This window comes from Corvus moneduloides, chromosome 13 (genome assembly GCF_009650955.1).
Source record: "Corvus moneduloides isolate bCorMon1 chromosome 13, bCorMon1.pri, whole genome shotgun sequence".
Lineage (NCBI taxonomy): Eukaryota > Metazoa > Chordata > Aves > Passeriformes > Corvidae > Corvus > Corvus moneduloides.
This window is the reverse complement of record NC_045488.1, coordinates 20,740,570-20,761,949: the sequence shown is the minus strand read 5'-3', so window position 1 is coordinate 20,761,949 and position 21,380 is coordinate 20,740,570. Positions and strand designations below refer to the sequence as shown.

General features: G+C 50.7%; 1 protein-coding gene across 3 annotated transcripts in view; it reads right to left on the bottom strand.

The window, feature by feature from the left end:
* The window catches only part of ALPK3 (alpha kinase 3), a 33,321-nt gene that overhangs the window by 1,693 nt on the left and 10,248 nt on the right, over positions 1–21,380 (bottom strand). For 2 of the 3 annotated variants that reach the window (XM_032122876.1, XM_032122877.1), the window contains exons 2-12: positions 17,873–17,994; positions 11,232–11,349; positions 8,992–10,015; positions 4,077–5,901; positions 3,044–3,191; positions 1,866–1,993; positions 1,567–1,602; positions 1,173–1,447; positions 753–841; positions 305–522; positions 60–108 (exon numbers count right to left, since the gene is read on the bottom strand). In XM_032122876.1, the coding sequence (XP_031978767.1) occupies positions 60–108; positions 305–522; positions 753–841; positions 1,173–1,447; positions 1,567–1,602; positions 1,866–1,993; positions 3,044–3,191; positions 4,077–5,901; positions 8,992–10,015; positions 11,232–11,349; positions 17,873–17,994 (4,032 nt within the window). Of the gene's footprint in view, positions 1–59; positions 109–304; positions 523–752; positions 842–1,172; positions 1,448–1,566; positions 1,603–1,865; positions 1,994–3,043; positions 3,192–4,076; positions 5,902–8,991; positions 10,016–11,231; positions 11,350–17,872; positions 17,995–21,180; positions 21,220–21,380 lie in introns of all 3 variants that reach the window. The other variant, XM_032122875.1, reaches the window with a different exon arrangement.

The following is a 21,380-nucleotide window of genomic DNA, read 5'->3' as shown; positions in this document are numbered from 1 at the left end:
GAGCGGCAGAGCTGGGGACAGCCAGGGCCACCCTGCTCCAGCAGCTGGAGGTCACTCACCCTTTCAGGTTGGTAGCAATCCGCACGTTGGTCAACTTCCAGCCCACTCCTGTAATTTAAGAGGACAACCAGTCTCTGTCCAGAGAAGGACAGGCACCACCACCAAGGGCAGGTCATTGCCCTGGGTAGAGGGCTCCATGGCATGGGGGAAGAGAGAGGCAGGAGGGCAAGCCTGGGGCTTTTCCTCCTTTCCCAGGCTGGAGGGTGGTGACGGGCCATGGGACTCACACAGGAGATCCCTTTACCTTCCATGTCAGTCACGAGGATGTTTCCATTTGTCCACTGGTAGACCCAATGCTGGAAGGTGCAGCATTTGAGCACAATCTCCGAGGAGCCTCGTGCCACCAAGCTGCCATCTCTCTCGGTGACACAGTACTGCTCACAGGGCCTGCCGAGGTCCTCCTCCATTGTGGCATAAGGGATGTTGTTGGCCGGTCGATAAATCAGGTACAGAGGAATTATCCTGTGTGGGAATTCACAGACAATGTCAGCATAGTGACCTCTCCCTCCTCTGCAAGTGGCGATTCACACCACTGTCTGCAACCCTGGCTTTTGCCTTCCTCCCAATATCCCTTCCATTTGTGCGTGGGAGTAGAGTGCACTGCTCTTTGGGATGCCCCATCACCCACAGGAAATCTTCCCACCATCCCCTGCCAGGGCATCAAGCCAGTGGAGCTGCAGCACATCACTTACTCAGGCACTGCTCCAAAATCAGGGATGGCTCGTGCCTCAGCAGCAAAGATCTTGCAGTACTCACGGCTGGAGTTTTGGACTTTACATTCCTGGAGGAGCAAATGAAGAGTTAAGAACCTGTCCCATCTTGCACCAATGCCTCCGTGGGACCACTGCCAGTTGTTTCCCTGTCCTGGTGGTCAAAGGGTGATGGGAAAGTCCCGAGCAGCTCCATGTTAATCAGAGGGAAGAGCTGAAGCCAAGAATGGCAAGGACATGTCCAGCCCCCTGGAACATGGCTAGACCTCTCCAGAGCATTCCAAAAGTGGAAGGAAATAGCAAAAGTGGGCACAGAACTGGGGACTCTCTGGGGACCAACTCACACGCAGATGGGGAAGGTGGGAGGGAGAAAGGTGGATGGTGGCCCACAAGGATGCCCACCTGGATGGTGATATCATAGTTCTTCTCAATAAGGCTGTTCTCATTCTTGGTCCCAAAGACGATGAAATTGTGCACTTTGATGACACAGGTGTGGCCGGACTCAAAGACAGGCTCCAGGCCGTAGATGGCTCTGGCACGGCAGGCTTTGCGCAAGAAACCAGCACCCACTTCCATGTCCTCGCTCACCACGCGCCCGAAGAGCTTATCCCCCCAATAGCCTGCGTCAGCCAAACCCTTGGCAAACACCATGGGCGTCATCTCGATCTCCTCTCCAACTGGTGGGGGGAAGAGCTGGTGAGGTGGGGACAACATGGGCACGTCCTGCTTCTGCCCCAGAGCTGCCTGCCCCACTCAGCAAGGGGCAGAGTCGCAGCTCATCACATGTGGCCCTTACCTTCAATCTCTTCCCGCAGGATAAATCCTGACAACACTAGAGGAGACAGAAAGCGAAGAGGTGTCAAGGTCCTGCCAGGATCCCACCTTGCCCCATGCACTTGCACAGTTAGGGATGGCAGGCAGGATGGTGGGAATCACTCATAAATTGGCACACGGAGGCAGAAGCACCTCAGAGGTGGTGTTAAGGAACGTGCCAAGGCTCCCCCGCTGCAGCCTGGCACCAAGCCCTCTCTGCAGTAGGCTATACCACCCATGGCACACCCAGGCAGCTGTGAGAGGCTGCTGAGGGCTCCTCACCTTCTGGGCTGAGCAGGAAATCTGTGGAGTCGGTGCCATACTCGTTGCTGATCACGCACCGATAGACCCCGCAATCCTTCTGGGACGCCTGCACAACAGCCAAAGCTGCCTGACCCTCATCGCCAGCACTGGAAAAAAAATGGAGCATGGCCACATCCCCATGTGGTGGGGGGGGGGCACATGGGAGCCCTGTGACAGGCACTCTGGGTGGGCACCGTACTGCCCTTGGCAGAATGGAAGAAAGCTACAAAGGAAGCCATCCCAAGGGCAGCTCAGCTGCTCCCCCAGCATGTCATGGCACCAGGAGTCCTGCCCTGTGGTTTGTACTAACAGACATGCTCATCCTCCAGGCAAACCCTGCAAAATCTGACTGGGATTAGGCTACAGACCGATAAAGGTACTTGCCCCTGAGTGAGGGCTTCACAGAGGGAAGAGGTGGGACTCTCATCCTGAAACCCACTGGCTGAGAAGGCTCTGTTCTGGTCTGCTGGAAGGTAATGCCCACTACTGCCCATCTGCCCCAGCTCAAATATCTGCCCCAGGAGACAATTTCTGCCCGAGAATCACCTCTTTCCATCTACTCACTGTAAAGGGAACTCGGGGGACACCAAAGGCATCAGGCAAACCCTAAATGATGTGGATGATGTTCCTACACAAATCCTCTGGGCTTGAGAACAAGTTGCTCTCCATAGTAGACCCAAAGGATAAAACCAGCCCCCCAGCTATCTGAACATGCTCTCCCTGCGCAAGGGCAGTGCCAAGGGATAGGGAGGGCATAACCAGAGCTGCTTTCTCCCAGCAGTGGTTGCATAGAAGACCCTTCCAGCATGGCTGCCACCCTCACATGGATTCTTTGGGGTCCCAGTTTTGCAGCTCACATCCAGCTCTTGATTTCTGTGATGGGCGTAACACCTTCTCTGCCCTCCCCACGGTTTGGGTACTCCAAGCAGACACTCCAGATGGAGCATCAATAGGATCAATTTGGCAGCAATTCCCCATCTGGGCGATCCTTCCCTCTGTGGGGCACTGAGATGATGAAATTCACAATGTACTGTGTGCCATGCACTGAGCTTCCCACGCTGCCTTAGCAAGAGGGGCACCTTCACCCTGGTCAAGGCAAGGAGTGGGATGTGACAGGTGACAACATGGACTGTGCTGCCGTGGAGCCGACAGGTTACCTCCTTTGGGCTTCAGCTACAGGGATCTCGTCCTTGTACCACGTCAGCTTAGAGTCGCTCAATATATTGAAGAACTGGCACCAAAGTTTCAGGTTTCCTGATGCATCGGAAAATTGTTCTGCCCTGATCTTACGGACCACCTGTGGAGCTAAGGACAGGGTGCAAAGAGATGGGTGGTGAGACACAGAGTGCTGGCCACAGCTCTGGGGACAGGCCAGCCTACGCCCACGCTGCTGCTCAGGGCTTTGGGTATCACGTGTATGTCAGCACAGCCTGGTGTAACACTGCCTTCCCAGGGAAGGTCTCAGAGCTCCATTGGGATAAACAGGGTGGGATACAAGCGGTACAACAAATTCCTTCAACAGTGCAGCACTGCAATACCCAGTGAGGCCTGGCCAGAGGAAATGCAGAAAAACACTGGAATATTGGAGGAAACATTCATCTACTGAAGTAGGGATTTATCGAGGTTACCCTTACTTTGCAAGAGACCTGATTCCCGTATCACCTAGTTCCTTCAACCCCAGGATTCTCCCTTTTTACAGTTGATGCCACAAGGAATCAAATTAGCATTGACCACAGACGTGGAAGAGGAGTGTGTACCCTGTGATGCCCACTGAATCATGGAATCATGGTTTGGGTTTGAAGGAACTTTAAAGACCATCTCGTTCCAACCCTCTTGCCATGAGAAGGGACACTTTCCACTCGACCAGGTAGCTCAGGATCCCCTACCAGCATCAGGCTTGATGAGGACCAGAACACAGAGACCATAATCAAGAGGATTCTGTGATCCCTTGGGCTGGGGAAGCCCAGGCTGTGGAGACAGCCAGTGTCAGAGCTGCTGCCTCTTGCATTCCTCATCCCTCCCTGCGCTGGGGCAGAAGTCTTGGGAGAGACTTTTGGCTTTCACACAGCCAAAGGCTGATGCTGAAAACCCTGTAAATGCACAAAACTCATGTGGCCCCAGCTGACTATCACTGGCTCCCTTTGTAGGCAACACGGGAATGTGCTTCGTGGGGATTCTCTCTTCCCTCACCTTTAAATGGGTTATTTGTTTTCTGAGACTCTGCTGGCTGTGCTTCTGGCTTAGCATCTCCAGGGACCTCCTGGTCACCACTGGTGTCACCTGCAGGCTCCTCGTACAGCTTAGGAACCTCCAGCGTGGCCATCTTCCTCATGAGGGTTGGAGAGCACTGCTCTGAGGGAGAAGATGGAGAATGCAAAAGGGGTGCATTCTTCCTGGATTGCCGTGGTGAAACAGTCGGACTTCTTGTGTGCTCCAGGCTCTCCGGGGTTGCCTCCTCTTCCACCCCCACCTGTTTGGGTTTTGGCAGGTATATTTTGCGCCGGGCCCCCAGAGCGAGCTCTTCTGGTGTGGCACAAGGTAGTACTGCGAGAGGGTCAGCAGGGCTCTCTTCAGAGCTCACTGGAGGCGAATCAGAAAGATGAGGAGCCACTCCTGCTGTGGGCATGCTGCCCACCACAATGGAGGGCACTGAGAGTGGAGGCGGCCCCTCGGCCTCAGGAGCCCCCCAGGCGCGTCTCTTCGGTGGCACAGGCCTGCCAGCCAGCATCTCCTTGCTGGTAATAAATTCCTCGTTAATCATGCCTGTGATCCGTCTGGATGTCCTGGGGGTCAGAGGCAAGTTCTCTGCTGTCTGAAAGAGCTGGTTGTTTTGTACTTTTTCCAAAACTTTCCTTGAGGTGCGAGGGCTAAGGCCAGCAATGCCTATCTCCGGGATTATGCCTTCACCTGCATTTGGCTGCTCCTTGTCCCCCGAGTCAATGTCTCCTTTTGTGGCATCCTTACTGCTATCTGACATTTTTAGAAGTAGTAGCAGGTAGTTCTTTAAGGAGGAAACCAGGTTTTTGTGCTGCATTTTCTCCTCAAAAGACATCTCCTGAGATCTCTCAGAGCCAGGCAGGACCAGTGGTACCTGTGGCTGAACCTCAGAGACTCCTTCCCAAGTCCCTGAAGATGCTGCTGGTTCCTGGCATGGAGCTGTGGCTGTCAGGAGTCCTCCCTCCTTCCCCTGAGGTCCCACGGGCACTGGTTTGGCATTCTCCTCCTCTAACATGATGGCTGAAAACATCTCCTGCGGGGCAGATCCATCTGTTTTTGTGATTTCTGTTTCTCCACTCGCAGGAGGCAGCAGCTGGGCTCCAGACAGGACCTCTCCTGCAGTGGCCTCCATCCCTGGGGTGCCATGAGCTACCTGCAGTGCCTCCCGACCCACTGATGGCCTCACTGGAGGAGCAGGAGGCAGCTCTTCCTTGGCAAGAGGAACTGAAGCAGGAGCTGCCATTTCAGTGTTCTGATGGCCCAAAGGTATCCCTCCTGCCTCCCTGGGCACAGTCCCACGATATGGCTTTGCTCCATCACTTCCTGCTGTCCTCACACCAGGATGGCTCCCAGACAACTCTGCTCCTGCCTCTTTGCTCTTCCCATCCTTGACTGTCTGACACGGGATTTGTTCAAGAGGAGTGTTTTCTCCAGGTTCTGGAGGACTCAAATTTGTTAGCAATGACTCTTCCCCACCTTGGCTTTTGTCCTCTTGATTTAACAGTCCTTGCTGAGTCTCTCTGCCCTCAAGAGCATGGGAATGTCTTTCTGCCTGTTTCCTGGGGGGTGGGTGCTCCTTGCCAGACTGCACATGGTCTGGAGAAGGTGCTGGTGGCTTTGGTGGCTCCTGAGGCCTAAACCGAGGATTTGTCCTTTCCACAGCCCCCCTGGTCTCCTGGCAAACAGGCACTTCTTTCCTGACCTCCTCTACCTTACTGCCTTGCTGACTGGTCTCTTTGGTTGGACTGGACACTGGATGCTTTAGGTCACCAGGAAACTGTCCCACTCTTGCTGCAACCTAGTTAAAAAAAAAAAAAAAAAGAAAATTAGCATCATGTTACTGCCCAGGTCTGTGCGTCATACTTGTGGTCCACCTGTACCATATGGCACTGCCCAACTTCTTCTTGAATCATGAGAATTACCCTGATACCAGTGCTACTCTGTCATCCAGGGTCTTCTGGCTTCACCATCATCCCACAGGAGTGGGTCCCACTTGTCAGGCTGCACAAAATCTTTCTTCTTTTAATCAGCTCCAACCCTTCTGCATTTCAACACCCTTGTGGTGTACAGAGGCAAGAGATCTACCTTTCTAAATAATTCAGCTTTTAATCCAATATCCTCTGACTCAGCATCTTCCCAAGGAGCAAAACTTTCCCATTTTCACCAGCCATTGCTGAGACCTTGTATAATTTCTCTGATGTTTTTAAAGACTCAGTGCTCCCCTATCTCCACTGCGAGACGGGGCAATCAGCATGTCACACACTATCAGGATGAGGCTGCCCAAATGATTTATAGTGAAACTGTACACCCTGACGTTATCAGCACTATTCAGCCATTCTGCTTCTCTGACGTTCGGGAAGCTCAAATGTTTCCGACTGCAGCTGCACCCAGCAGACATGTCAGCAAGCTGCCTGCTGCGACGGCCAAGCTTCATCCTGAGGAGAGCTGCCGAGATCCTCCAGCCAAGGGGCATGGTCTGTTTCTGTAGGGGAGGCAGCGATACCGTGGTACACGCTCTGCCCGGCTGATGCTCTGCAAGTATCACCAGGACAATGGCACGGGGACAGGGCATGCACACAATGGGTCCCCCTTCCACCCTGGAGGATCCGCTGCTAAGGATTTTCTCCTGAGGTCCCTGACTTGAGTTTTAAGCCCACCAGAATGAAGGGCATGGGAAAGGAGGGCTGTGGCTCTTTTTTGTGCTGCTTTTGCTTCATTTGGTAGCTTGGGGAAAAGAGGAAAGGTAAGACCAGTCTCTCAGCCCTTCTCCAAGCAAATAAAGGAAACATAGAATGGTTTGGGTTGGAAGGAACCTTAAAGCCCATCTCATTCCAATCCCTGCCATGGGCAGGGACAACTTTCACTAGACCAGGCTGCTCCAAGACCTATCCAACCTGGCGTGGAACACTTCCTGGGATGGGGGAGCCACAGCTTCTCTGGGCAACCTGTGCCAGGGCCTCACCACCCTCACAGCCAAGAATTTCTTCCCAATATCTCATCTAACCCTGCTGTCTGACAGTGGAAAGCCATTCCCCCTTGTCCTGTTACTCCAGGTCCTTGTCCAAACTCCCTTTCCAATTGTTAAGGCAACAAGAGTATTGAAGGGCTGGGGTGGGGGAAGCACCATTAGAGGCCATTCCTACCCACAAAATTCAAGAAGTATAATAAAATCATCAGTTTAAAATTGAGGCAAGAGTGATCACCATGCGAATCTAGTTTCTTCTCTGCTCTTGTAGAGGAGGATCTTCAGAGCCTGGCTACAGTCTGGCCTTTTGCTACAGATAAATCCAGCTCAGAAGAGAAGTCCTGAGCATAAGGCCCAGCGATGTCCCAAGCCTAGGAAAACACTCACGCTATGACCTGTATTGTTTAAAAGAGAAAGAATAAAAAAGAAAAGGACAAGTAACGCCTGTCCTGGGAGTTGAAAATACCCTGAAACATGCCTGGAATCGGCTTTAAATGCTTTAAACCAGCTTATTTGCTCTCACAAAAGCTTGAGGACTTTCCCCAGCAGCACCAACAAGCTGAAGCATTCAAATTCAAATCAGAAGCATTCCCTTTTGTCTCCTCAAAGGCACACCAGCTGACAAGTCACAGGTTTCCCTCTGTGAGTGGGGTTTTTAAAGAGAAAAAAACCTTGATGTACTGTCAAAGGCTCAGGGATGACAGCCCAAGCCTGGCTGCTGCCCACCAGCATTTTTCCATCGTTTTTGAGAGCGAGGGGTGTTAAAATGAGCAGACAGGGGAGAAACAAATGGCTTTGCCATGGGCTGGCCTGAACAGCAATAATTTCTGCAGCAGTATGTGATGCTGGTGGGTCAGGTTGAAGACAAGCTCATGGCACTGTGCAGCAGCAAGGCCAGAACCCAGGTGTGCACTGCCCAACACAGCAGGTTCTTACCAGCAAGCTGCACTCACCTATGGCTAAAGAAATTTAAAAGAGGAAGAAAGGTTTGGTTTTTTTTTTTCCACTGGAGCACCCGTCAGTCCCTTATGCATTGTGGATTTTTCCACATTCTGAAATATGTGCACTACCTACCAAGCAAGAGGTGCTGCACCTGGAGCCTTGTCTGTGCTGGAAGTGAGCACCTACCACAGCCCAAACTCCAAATCCTGGCAGCACCTGCAAACTGGACTCAGGGAACCTTTTATGACAGAAAGGGTCATTAAAGAAAAATGGGGGAAAAATAGTCTGGTAGCTTCCAGGCTAATATTTTTATGGCAAATACTTCAGGTTAGGCGACAAAAATAGTGGTTGACTAAAAGATGCTCTGAGGGTCAGGAGCAGGTGCTGTACCCTGGCACTTCATCACCACCACAATGAGTCTCCCAACAGAGTTTTTCCGACAGGGATGAGCCAAAAAATAGTCCAGACCTACTGTATACATGTTGCACTGTAAACAAAACTCGAGGCCCTGAGGGTCACATGGGACCTAGCACCCCAAACTCATCTGCCCAGGGGGTTCATTAACTGAAGTTCCCTTGCTAAACTGAACAGATGCCATCACAAGGCACCCAGCCCAGCTATAAATACCAATTCAGTGCTCCCTGTCGACCTGATCTGAAAACATTTCGAATGAGGTCAGCCTGCCGATTAAACTGGAGAGCCCCAGGCCACTGAGACCAGCTGCTCGAATGGCCCCAACTTACATCTCTCACCACCTCAGCTGACATTTGTTTGGAGATGGGGTGGAAGCTCTGCTGTCTGGGCTCACCAAATCCAGAAAGCCCTTCTCCGGGGTGCTTTCACCAGTGGAGACCTGCAGAGCCTCGGCAGCAGATCCCGTGGGTACAGGCAGCCTACCAGGCCCAGTGCCACAATACAAATGCGCAGAACAGATATTTTCTTGTTGCCACCCCTGTGTTGGCTGTTGTCTCTCCTAGTTACCTCTTTGTTTCCCTCCAACTTCTGTTCTTGCTGCTGGCCTCTCTGGCCCTCGGACAGCACAGGTTTTGCCTCCAACACCTCAGAGGACAATGGAGCATCCTCTGTCTGTCTGCTGACTTCCACAGGCCACAGGGCAGCCTCGCTCCCGGCCTTGTCTTTGGCTCCCACCTCCTTCTTCCCTGCTGCTGGCTTCACTTGCTTATCAAAATACATGTCCTTTAAAGAGAAGTACACATCATCATTGGTTTTAGTGTCCTGTTTCACAGCTTTCCCAGGCTCTTTGAGCTTTGGACTGGTTTCCACTTCTTGATCACTTGCTGCCCTCAAACGTGCATTCCTGCGTAAGGGGACAGGAGGAGCAAACCTGGGATTTGAAGACGGATTGGCCCTGTCTCTCCCACTTTCTTCTCGCTTAGAAACTTCCTGCTTTGCTGCTGAAGGAGCCTCCACCTTCTTTTTCTTTTTAGCTGCAGAGTCTTTCGCCCCTGGCTTAGTTGCCAGGTCCTCCACAGTCTCGTAGATGTATGTGAGAAAGTTGTTCCCATTCTCCTCCCCACTTTCCAAAGTGGCATCTCCATTGGTGGTCACCTCTGCTTTCAGAGGTGCCACCAGTTTGTTTGGGAAGCCTGGCACCGCATTGAGTGGCTGCTCCTTTGTCTCCTTTGCAATATCCTTGTGTAACCTGGACTGTGAATCAGCGACGTGCACTTTTGCTGCATCTTCCTTCTCCCATGAAGAGTCTCCTGACCGGAGATTCTGATCTCTAGCCAGCCTCCGCTTCCTCTGGAGCCGTTCAGGGCTCATTCCTTGCAACTTCTCCACTTCCACATTTTCTTTTCCTCGTTTCTTGCCCTGTTCTATCTCTTGCAGCTTTTCTTCAGCTTTTCTCTTGATTTTGTCAAACCACTTCTGATGGATTTTGAACTCCGTCATGGTTCCCACTTCCAGCACACCAGAGCAGGACACAATGCCTTTGTTATTTCTAGCTGAGGCCTGGTAAATGCCTGCATCCTCTTCTCGGCACCTGGAAATCAAAAGCTGTGTGTGAGACCTACCCATCCTCCCCAGGATGTCCACTGGACACACAAGCATGCATGCTCTCCCACTTCTTGCTCCGGAGAGTCCAGAAGATGTAGCCCCTAAGGTGCCCACAGAACATCTGGAGGCCTTGGGCTGGCCTCCGTCCCTGGCTCTGCCTGCTCTCCGCACTAACAGACAAGCAAGTTTGATGTTAAATTTGTTCTGGCTCCAGCCAGGGCTGTAACTCTGGTATGAGGGCTGTGATGGAGGAGCAACAGGCAGCACCAGGCTTCCCAGCTGTTCTTGGTCACAGTCCTCTGCAGGATCTTTTTCTCTCAGCTCTACACAGCCCACATGGCATTCTTGCTCTTCCTCTACCCTACCACACCACCAAAGTCTTCCCACCCCATGTCACAGGCACCAGCACAAGCACCTGCCTGTAGCCCTGCTGTCACCCCTTGAGGACACCTGACCCACGGAGATCCCTCCTGCAAGAGGTGAGCCAGCCTCTGATGGACACCTGGAGCACAGCTGAGGGAGCAGAAAAGCTCAGGCTAGATGCACAAGGATGGCAGGACTATCAGCAACACTGATATTCTGCATTTTCAGTCAGTGCCACACCTGTGTGACATCCCAAATCCAGGACTCAAGGTGCGACAGGTCTCTGCCTGCTGGGGACAAGGTGTGCCTGGCTCTCCAGAAACACAGTCCTTGCTCAAATTTAAAAGAAGTTGGTAGTCAGGGCTGGATGAAGGAGGCCCTTAGATTCATTAGTCAGGGCCAAAGCAGCCCTTTCCATGATGACAGTTAGGAAAGGCCCACCTGGGCCATGGCTGCAGCCCCTTCCTTGCTTAGGACAATCCTACTGTTTCTACCTGATTCCCTGGCCCATCATCTTGGAGGCAGATAGTGCTTTCTCCTTGCTCACCTTTGTCAGCCCTAATGCTCAGCACTGGAAGGCTCCAGAGGGAGGGATTTCTCCTTCCCTTCCTCTTGCTTCCAGCATGGCAGCTATCGCTGGATGCAGTAATGGATCTCATACTGGTGTGATTGGGGAGCCACAACTGGAGGGGAAGGGCCAGCTGTGAACTCACAGTGGGGAGCAGACGGGGCCAGCCAAGTACTGTCGCCACATCACTGTTGACAGCTTATCCAGCCACTGAGAACACACTCAGAGCTCCCATCACCAAAGGAAGCCACTCTCCAGCTCCTTTACTCACTTGTAGAGCTGCAGGGTGTGGCGGTTTCCGTGGCGGAATATCTCGTACTTAGGTAAGCCACAATAGCGATCCATCTCCTCATCATCCTTGTACCACGTCACCTCTGGCTGTGGATACCCTGGGGAGGACACGGAGGGTATATCAGAGAGTGAAACATTCCACACAGGAGCACAGCCAGCATGGTATCAGCAGCAAAACAATCTGGTACACCAGGATAGATGCTATTCTGGGCTCACCACATTCCTAAATTGCACAACAGAAACAGTGGAAACTTAATGGGCTTATCTCAGACTTTTATCACTCCTAGGAATAGCGCTATTTTTGAGAAAAAAATCCCAGCACTTCATTCCTGAACAGAGAGGAGTGGATCACACGCTCGTCTCCTGTAACACTGGCTGGGAGAAGGTGAGCATGCCGTCACTTTTATGTGAAGAGAGATGTTTTGATGAGGCCAAGGCTATGGTTGGAGAACGGGCACTCACCCCTCCACGGAGCTCTCAGCATTTCACACAGTGTCACAGCCTGTAAGCTGATCTGAAACTTTCCATTGAACAGAAACAACCTTGATTGCATCACAGTCAGCTCAGTGTCCTACAAATGTCACTTGACAACAGATGTCACCTGCCTTTTCAGTAGAATGACATCATGATGTGTGTGACTGGCTGGCTGGGAAGCTGGGCATGCAGCCATGTACCCCACCACTGGCAGAGGTGTTGGATCAGCATGTAGGTCCCCCATGGACCAGCGCTAGCCACAGCCTACACTGCCCACTGACAGCAGCTCTAGCTCGGATTAAGAGCAGTTTTCATGCAGCCAGCAGGGGTTCCTGCACTTCACTCAGGGCTCACTGCCCAGCCAAGCTGACCCCCAGGGCATGGGATGAAAGTTTCAATGATCACATCATGCCTTGGCTGTAGTCGATATGCTCAGCAGCTGTTTGAAGCCCCAGTGCAGACACCTGAAGCTTATCTGCTGCAAATGTCCCTGCAGGCTTTCTGTGTGGCCGAAGGAAGCAGTCTGGCATGCTCCTCAACTCTACCTGACCCCAAGGATCACCCACAGCACCCCAGAATGTAGCAAGGGTCAGCTCCCATGGACATCCCAGACATGGGGCTGATGAGGGCTTTCCAGGAATATCCAAAGTGTCCCAACCCAATGACTCTGGAGTAATGAGAACGCAGGGAAAAGGTGCACTCTGGACCCCAGCTACCAAGCCACAGGTTTGAAGGCTAACCAGGACCTCAAATGTCCTCCTTGCACCAGCCAAAGGTGTTGTCAGCCCATAGCAATGCCTGAGCCCAGCTTACGCCTGCTCTCATGAAGGTCCTAGAGCCGGACTGAGAGTCCAGAAGCAGACTCATCAGCATGAATTCACCCAGGTTTTGGCCAATCCAACATGCCTTTGCCCACAAAAGCAGCATATGCCAAATCTCCTGTACTGCTTTGGCTCCCCTGCTCACCCCTTGCTTGTGGTGGCTCCTCAGTGTCCTCTGGCTCCTCAAGGGATTTAGTCCACTGAGACCAGACAGACCTGGGAAGGTAAGTCTCAGAAGCTTTTCTTTCCTGTTCTCCTCTATGAGCAGCATCCATCCCCACAGCAGACACCTCACAGACTGGATTTTACTCTATTCTTCCTCCCCCTCTAAGGTCTCTTGCTCTACACTGCCCCAGCATCCCCCCTCTCCACCCTCGCTCTCCGTACATCTCCCACATGCTTTGCTGCTTCAATCCCCTCCCACTGCTGCCATCAGCAGCTTTGGCTTTCTGTTGGGTAGTGTCTCGTTTCTCCTCTTCTGTAGGAAGCCAAGCCATGACTTTCTCCCAACACCCTTCCTGCAAGGCTTTCTGTCCTCCCCCTCTGCCCCACTCTTGCCACGGCCTGTTCCTTGCTGTTGTTCTGACCTCCCAAACAGGTTCCTAGAGACATGCAAAGCCCTCAGGTAGTTGTGGCTGAACAAAATGAGCCCTAAACTGGGAACTGGAGAACGCCCTGAGAGCATCCCAGTGACGGGATCATCAGGGATTGATGCTGCTGCTTATATTTTTCATAAAATATTAACTATCGCTTGTACTTGGAAGCAGGACCCTGGGCTGAATGAGCCTGTGGTGAATTCTTTCTGCTCCAGGGATGACGAACACAACAATTTCCATACACAGCTCACACTGTGCCCAGAGCAATCCAACCCTTCCCAAGGGCTGTTCTGCAAGCAAGACCTTCAGGAGGCCCCCATGGTCCATCCTGCAGGGAGCTGGCAGGTGGATTTTCCTGACACCCTAAGAAACAGCAATCACAGCCCTTCATTCAGGGAACTGTCAGCGGACAGTTTCCGAGAAACCCTGCGATGTCCCCCCGTGGCCTCCACAGCTGATTTCCATTCCCAGCTGACATCTGCCGGAAAGAGCTGCAATTTCCATAGCTGTGCAGTGCCTTCCTGCTATGCTTAAACTCCCTTTGACCTGTAGCACTTCTGTCCTTGAGGCTGCCTGCTCCCTCTGAGCAGCTACCGCCACGCAAGCCCAATGCCAGGACCAGCTCCCACTGCATGCTCCAGCCTGCAGCCAAAGGGAGCTGCAGGCAAGTGCTGGCTGGAAGTCTGCAGGCAGGTGGATGCTGAAAGGCTTCCCACCTCCCACACAGGGACAGTGGCCCTAGCTGCCTGTCCAAACACCATCCACCCCTCCCCAGGGACTGTAATTAGAGCCAAGCAGGGGATGGAAAGACGCCTGTGCAGGGACAAGTCTCCCCGGCATGGGGAGGGGAGCTGGTGCTGATGCTGCTGACATCCATCTTTGGGCTGCTGAGGGGGGGAAAGAGGGGTCAGGCATCACTCCCAGCACATCCCCTGCAGGCACAGCATCCGCAGCTTGTCCAGTGGGATGAAGTGGAACCGAGGGCATTGCCATGCTGCAGGCACCGGCTGGCCACCCGTAGCAGGAGACACCCTGAGCAGCCACATGTCCTTCCAAACCTTCCACTGCTGCAGCCCCCCCGTGCAGCTGGTGCCAAGAGGGATTTGCTGGCAGCTGGGCCCCTGCAGCCCCCAGCCAGAGCGCCGCAGCTGCAGACAGAGTGGTGCCGGGCGCTCCTGGGAGGAGGGAAGGCATCCACTCCTTATCTTCGGGCCCAGCAAAAGCTTTTTGGGAAGTGTGTCTTCCAGCAGCATTTCTCCAGTGTGATGGCCAGCCACCACAGGATCCTGAAGACTTTTCAGAGCAAGGATTTTTTTTTTCATGGAGATTGCCAGGTTTAGATCATTTTTTCTGAAAAGTGTTAAAATCTGAGAAGTCTTCAAAGCTTGGTGACTGCACCTAAAATAGTTCTCAATATACCTATCCAAAATCACCCAGAGAAACTATTTCAAGTCACTTTCTTCTTTTTTTATTTTTTTGGGGGCAGGGAAGGAGAGGGAGTTAGTCTTCTGAAACTTGGGAAGGTGGTAAGAATTTAGAACCATTAAACAATCTCCACAGTTTCTGCTCTACACAAGCTACATGGAGTAGGGGCTTCAAGAGTCTTAGGAATACAATTCATGGCAAGATCTTACCCTTCCTGGCTTCATGGATTTAAACCCCTCCAGCACACAAGGACAAGGAAGCTTCTAGCAATACTGACAGGAGGGACAGATATTAAGAGCAGCAGCTCCCCATGCCACTGTGAGCAGCGCTCATCCACCATCCTTCCTTTGTCCTTGGCCCCAAAGCCAAATCTCCTCATCTCCCAGCAGCCTACTCTCTGCTCTTGTAGTCACTACCCCATCCCCAAACCCCTCTCACAGCCCTTGCATGTCTCCAGACATTCTTCATCCAAGCACCTCAGTCTCATCCTTCAAACACTTTGCTCAGAGGGTCACCACCAATGCAGCAAGTTAAACTCCTTTAACCTTATTAAAAACTGCATCCACTAAGCATGTGACTGTCTACTCACCCTACCCCAACTCCTTCCTCTTTGCACACTGTACTCTGCAATAAAACCATGGAGGCAGGGATGGGATCAAGCTCTTGAGCTGATGATTTGGGAAGCCAGATCAGAGGGGTTGAACGTGGCTAAGGAGGGCTGAAACAGCACTGAAGAGGCAGCTGTACAACAGTGGGCTGGTGCTGACATACAGTGGTCTTGGCTAGATGCAGCCATCACCTGTCCTGGCTGGACTCATTCCCTAACAAGCAGCCAGAGACCTAGGCCCCTTCATCCAACTCCCCCTATTTCATCAGCTGACATCTCTCCTTCCCAGCCAATGCTATACAGAAGTGACTAAAAAGCTGGAAAATCCTTGTGGCAGCACCTCCACAAAGGGCAACTCTGAAGAGAGAAGCCCAATATCCACTCACTGGGAATGAGCTGTGATGACCCTTGAGATCCTGAAGTCCAGACAGGCCCACGAAGGAAAGCACTTGGTGCAGAGATGTGGGATGAAGCTGCACAGTAAATGGAGATGTTCTTGTTCCCTTTTTCACATCTCTTAGAGAACAAAGGATGAAACTAATTTTGTCTGAAAAAAGAAAACATCTAATAACTGATGCAGGATTTGACCCAAAAAAGTCAAATCAGACATAGAAGGGACACCAGTAGCAGGCTGAACTAGGCATCAGGAGGAAAGGAAGGTTTGTGCCTCCACACACAGGAATCTGCCTCTGCCTGACCTGCTTTTTCCCTGCCTGCACCACTCAGCACATTCTGGAGATTGGTTCTTCAAACGCTTGCATCTTTCTGTGTTCCTAGGACAGGCCCAGCAAGCCCTAGTCCAAGTATTCCCAGATGTGGGACTAGCCTGTAACTCTCATTACTGGACAAGAAGTAGCCAAAAAAAAAAAGTAAGATGCTATTGTAGGTCATGTATCCATATTTGTGGCTTGACCGTCAAAACAGGAGCAGGTGACTGTCTGCCCTTTGCCTCCACCCAAGTGTCCCTGGACTCCAGCCACAGTGCTGGGACTGAACTGGTTCCACTCTGGTCACTGGCCAGGGATGTCACTGCCGTTTCCTTGCCCCCAGCAATGCCTCCCAGTTGAACACAAACATCATGGCAGGGTGAGATAACTGAACTACCACCCAGACTCTGCAGTCAGAGTATGCTTTCCACCTCCTGCTCCTCTCTCCCAAAGAGATCCTGAGCTCCTAAAGCAGTCCATAGGACCACATGTGGGAGATGCCCATCTGGCAAAGGCAGACCAAGGCTGATTTTAAAAACAATTCCATGGAAGTTTCTAAGTGCATAGAGACGTCCCCCAACCTAGTTACCAAGCACAAAAATACTGTGACACATGCTGAAAGAGACTCATTGACAATTTCCTTCACTTGAGCAGAAAATGAGGCCAGTATCAGGTCAAGTTTTCTGCCTGGTGCAGCACACCAGCAAGAGAGGGAATTTGTTAGAAGGAACCATCAACCTTCTGCAACTGGTGAAGACTTAAGCCAGTGAAAGAAGCCAGGACTGTTGCTCTGGATTTCCCAAAATACCTAAACATTTTCTCACCTCTGACACTTGCAGAATGGTGCGCTCCATGGTACTGCACAACATGTCAAGCTTTTGCTTTCAAAAAACTTAAACTGGGAAGAGCCCTTCTAATGACTCCCCAAATAGAGTGGTTTGGAGGCACCTCCCAGCAGCCCCCTTTGGCCCTAGAAGCAGCAAGAAGGGGTGTGCTGAAGTTAAGCCTCAATAAAATCAATACATCAATTGTACCCCTGCAAGTTCAGGTGGTCAGCCTTCAGAACAAGGGAATCCAGAAGAGAAAATCCAAGAATTCATAGCTGGCAGCTCTCGGAAGGACTGAGGCTGTGCTTCGTTTCCAGCCTGTTTCTAATAGCAAACCAAAGATTTCCTTAGGAAAGCTTTGGCCCTTGTGCCTAAGAGGCTCACTGGATATACTCTCCTCCTTCCAAAACTTACAAACTTGTTTCATGTCTCTCACTGAGTAACCTGTTGGAAGTAATTAATACTAGTGAGGTCAGGAAGGATCATGGAGTTGTTAACAAGTACATTGAGAGAAGAGATTTTAGTCTCCATACCTAAAGAACAAAATCTCATCAGCAAAGGAGCTACTTGCCTCTATACCAATGTGCTGCCATGCCACATCACCACAATGCCTTAGCACCAGCCCTCTCTTTTGGCCTCTTCCTCCTCCTCTTCTTCTTGACCTAACACCGTCCTTCCCAAGGGGAGATTTTAGCTCATTAGGCAGTGACCAGCTTTTATTTCAGATGTTGACAGACACAGAAGTTTATCACTGATACAAATGTAGCTGTGCTCTAACCATCTACAGCCAGCAAAGACAGAGTTGGTTCCACCATGACAGCCTCTTCAAGACTGCACATTCCTGAGTTATGGAGTCCAGGATTAGAGAAGCAGAGATTAGGACAATAAAACGTAGCTGGTCCAAGCAGCAACCAGCATATCCCACTTTCAGGTCTTTCATTTGCCTTGTTTGAGATGTTAGCTTATGCCTTTATGTCTTTACACTCTCAGGTGTTTCCCCCCTCCCTTAAATTAAAGCTAAAATCATCATGCAATTGTTGAACCTCTACTTGGCATTCTGACAACAGTGGGCTTGTTGTCCTTGTTATCACTTGCTGGACAGTTTAACTGGCATAAGTCCAGCAGGTGAGGCAGGACCACGTTATTCACTGAAGACACTGTTACCTGTCACTATGCACGTGAATTTAGCATCAGAGTCCTCGGACACAGCACGGGATTTGATAGTGGTTTCAAATAGTGGCTGTGTTTCCTCCGTCAGCTGAGAAATGATTGCGCAGAAGGTGCTCCTGGAAGATTCAAGAAGCATTTCTTAGAGATAAAAGCACCAGAAAAACCAAAGGGTCCACCTCGTGTCTCATCTCAGCAGCCTGTGTTGTTGTTGTCCATGCCCTCTTCCCTCCCATCATCCCTACACTTGCTCACAAGTCCAGTCCAGTGACAGGGCATTTGACTGATTTCTCCCTCCCAAGATGACTGTCAATTTAAAGTGTCATTCAGGAGCCATTCCCTTTGTCTTAGCCCCTATGGCTATCAGGGCAATGAATGTTGACCCACTGGATTAATGAAGACCCATTTTAGCTCTGGATTATACCAAAACATCTCTTTGGCCAGCCAGCAAACTTAGAGCCCCATCTAACAAAGTCAATTCCCAGTTCTGAACCATAAATGTTTCAAGAGTTCTTCTGTTCACTGGGATTTTTCTTTATTTGTGAAGAATTTGTGTCATTTCAGGTCAAGTGGGAATCGAACATGTCTCCTGAATGCAGCAGCCCTCTTAGAATGAAGAAAAGCTGCCAGCCATGGGACAGCTCACTGAGGAAGACCTGAGTCTGGCTAGAAGCTTTCTGAGCTCAGGAGCTAGCTGGGAATTCCCTGTTTAGCTCCTCACTGATGAAGGTAAGCACTCACACTCCCTACTCCAGAAGTTCAGGCTCTGACCTCAAAGTTCATGCTGGGACACCCAAAAAGCCAGCACTGTCCTAACAGTGCAATCTATAATGCTCAAAAGTGGACCATGGATTCTCCAGGTATTTCAGCACTGTCAAATGAGTGCAATAAATCACCATGTTCATCCAGCACTGCCAACCCTGCTGCAGCATCACTGAGAAAGGTCCCAGAAAATCTGGGCTTTCTTAAATAAAGGGAAAAAATTTAATTCCAAATTGGGTTTTCCTTCAGATAATGCTGAGGCTCTTGGAAGGGAAGAGCTTCTTATTTCATTTTTCCCTCTGCAATTAAAACACTACACATTTACAATAGGAGAGGGGACCCCAAGGTCTCAAGTGCAAGGACATTGGGAGAAACAGCAAATATTGCAAGAGAACTGGTAGCTGGCAGCTCATTTATATAATTTTCAGCAGTGAAAGACATTCCTTAAACAAGTGATCAGCTTCCAGAAACATGCAAGGGATGGAACAAATGCCCAAACCACTCCTGACAAAGCTCCACCACGAGCAGAAGGGCTCAGAGTATATGGTGGGGGTTCCATGAGGAGGACCCCAGCCTCACAAGCAGCCTCAGCTTGCAGGCAGGATGCTGGTGCTGCTGCCACTAATGCTCTACCTGCTAAGGAAGCAAACTGGTTCAGGGCAAACCAAAAAACTCCACATTTAGCATGACCCAGCAAGGGTAGGTGCACTGACAGGGACTAAGCATGCATGGCTGAAGGTGTCAGGAGAGCTCCAGCCACAGTGACTGCCTGTTCCATCCACCCTGAAAACTTACCTGGAGGCGGCAGTGTCATTATTTTCCCTCTGGCTTCTTGCTAGAATGGGTTTGTAAGAGATGCAGGGAGATGAATCCCTGAGTAACAACCCCCTGGGATGCAACAGGAACCTCACCCAGCTCCCAGGCACCCTGTGCTGGATGAGGGTCAGGACAGGGGAAGCTCAGGATTCATCTACTGGATGAGGGTTAAAAACATGGTCTGTATCCAAACACATGTGTGGGATGGGGTAAAAAAACCAGATTCCACAGCTCAGACTCTTTTCTGTGGAAATCAATGGTTACTAGGACACTGGCCCTGGCAAGCAACTCTTCACTCAACTGTGGGGCCAGGAAAGGGCTGTGGGAGTCAAAAGCTGTTTCAAATCAGAGCAACCTTTCCAAACTCCAATCCCAGGAAAAAAATGCCCATTTCCATGGAGCAAGGCAGACAATCCAGTACAAGGCGGTTACTGGTAGGGTTTTGATGCTCCCTTCAATACAGATCCCCCACCTCATACCAGTAAATGCCTTTCAGATCCACATAAAGGAATTTCCCAAGCATCAACCAACATTTCATATCCCAGCAGGAGGGAAACCGGATCAGGATCCTATAATCAAGTGATGCACACACACATAGTGACACTCGGGACCCAGTTTAATCCCAGCACCACGCCACCAGCACCAGCAGGCAGCACCAGGAATAAGTCTGGTCCACTCAGTGCAAATCCCACAACCAGGTGAAATACATATACCAAAGGCTACTGAATGGCTTTGGACAGCAGCTGTGGTCAGAAGCTGGGGGTTCCACAGGCTTGGCAGATGAATCAGAGACTTGCCTAATGACACTTGGCAGGAAGCCTGGAAGGCCTACTGAGTCTTTCAAAGAAACTATTGTGTTGGTCACAGCAGGATTTGAAGGCTCTGGCACTGTGGGGCTCTCAGCTGACTCACTCCAGCTGCAAGGAGGCTTGTCCAATTCAAATTGCTTTCTAAACCAGTAATTCAGAGTATTCAAGGAACTGGACATAAAGCACTACCCACTTTTTCTCTGGGCCTTCCTGGAGCTGCATCTTTGGGGCAGAAAAAGCCCTGGAGCCTAGAAGAGACCCCCAGCAATTCAGTAGCCTTTTCAATTAAAGAGGGATTTCCATACAAAAGCCTGCTGGAAAAGGAGATTTGAGAAGTATATTCTCCTTGTCATGATTTTCTTTTTCTGACTTTTTGGTTAGAAATCCCAGAGCTATAGAGGTGTTCCGGAGAGGCCTTTCCCTCCACAGTCATTCTTCCACCTGCCACTCCAGCAAACCAGAAATGCCAACTGATTTCCAAATGTGTTCTTTTGCCAAAGGCAAAGTACAGCTGTACAAGTCATTTTGGGGCAGAGTCCAAGTGAAAGAGGATCCTCACAACCATGGCAGGGGGGAAGAAAATTTTTTCTCTGGATGTCTCAGGGCAGTCACATCCAATTTTTAATGTCTCTGTATGGAAGTCTCGCTTTAATATAAAGAAGTAGCTGAACACCCATCCTTTGGCCAAGAAAGAGGAATATTTCTTGCACCTTAATACAGGAATTATGATGAACATTCACTTTTCTTTCTGCAGTTCAAGCAAGTATTACAGATCAAATCATGCAAAATGAGGCTGTTAGAGCACTTCAGGGCTCTCGACTGATTAATTAATTAGTACCAAAGCATTACAGGTTAATTGTGTGCAGACAGATTCAGGAAAGTGTTTGGTCAGAGCAGTTTAATGCAATGTAGTTTTACCTTCCTAAACTGGAGGGAGAGAATCTGCTGCTTGATAAGCTAAGCAAAAAACAGCATAAAAACCATTAGAGAGAAAAGCATGGAAAGGAGCTGAAATAAACAAACCGTTACAGAGACATATTAATGATGAGCCGTTTTGCAGAGGTCAGAGTTCCTATTAAAAGAAGGTACAGCTGCCTTAGGCTGCCTGCCAGGACGAG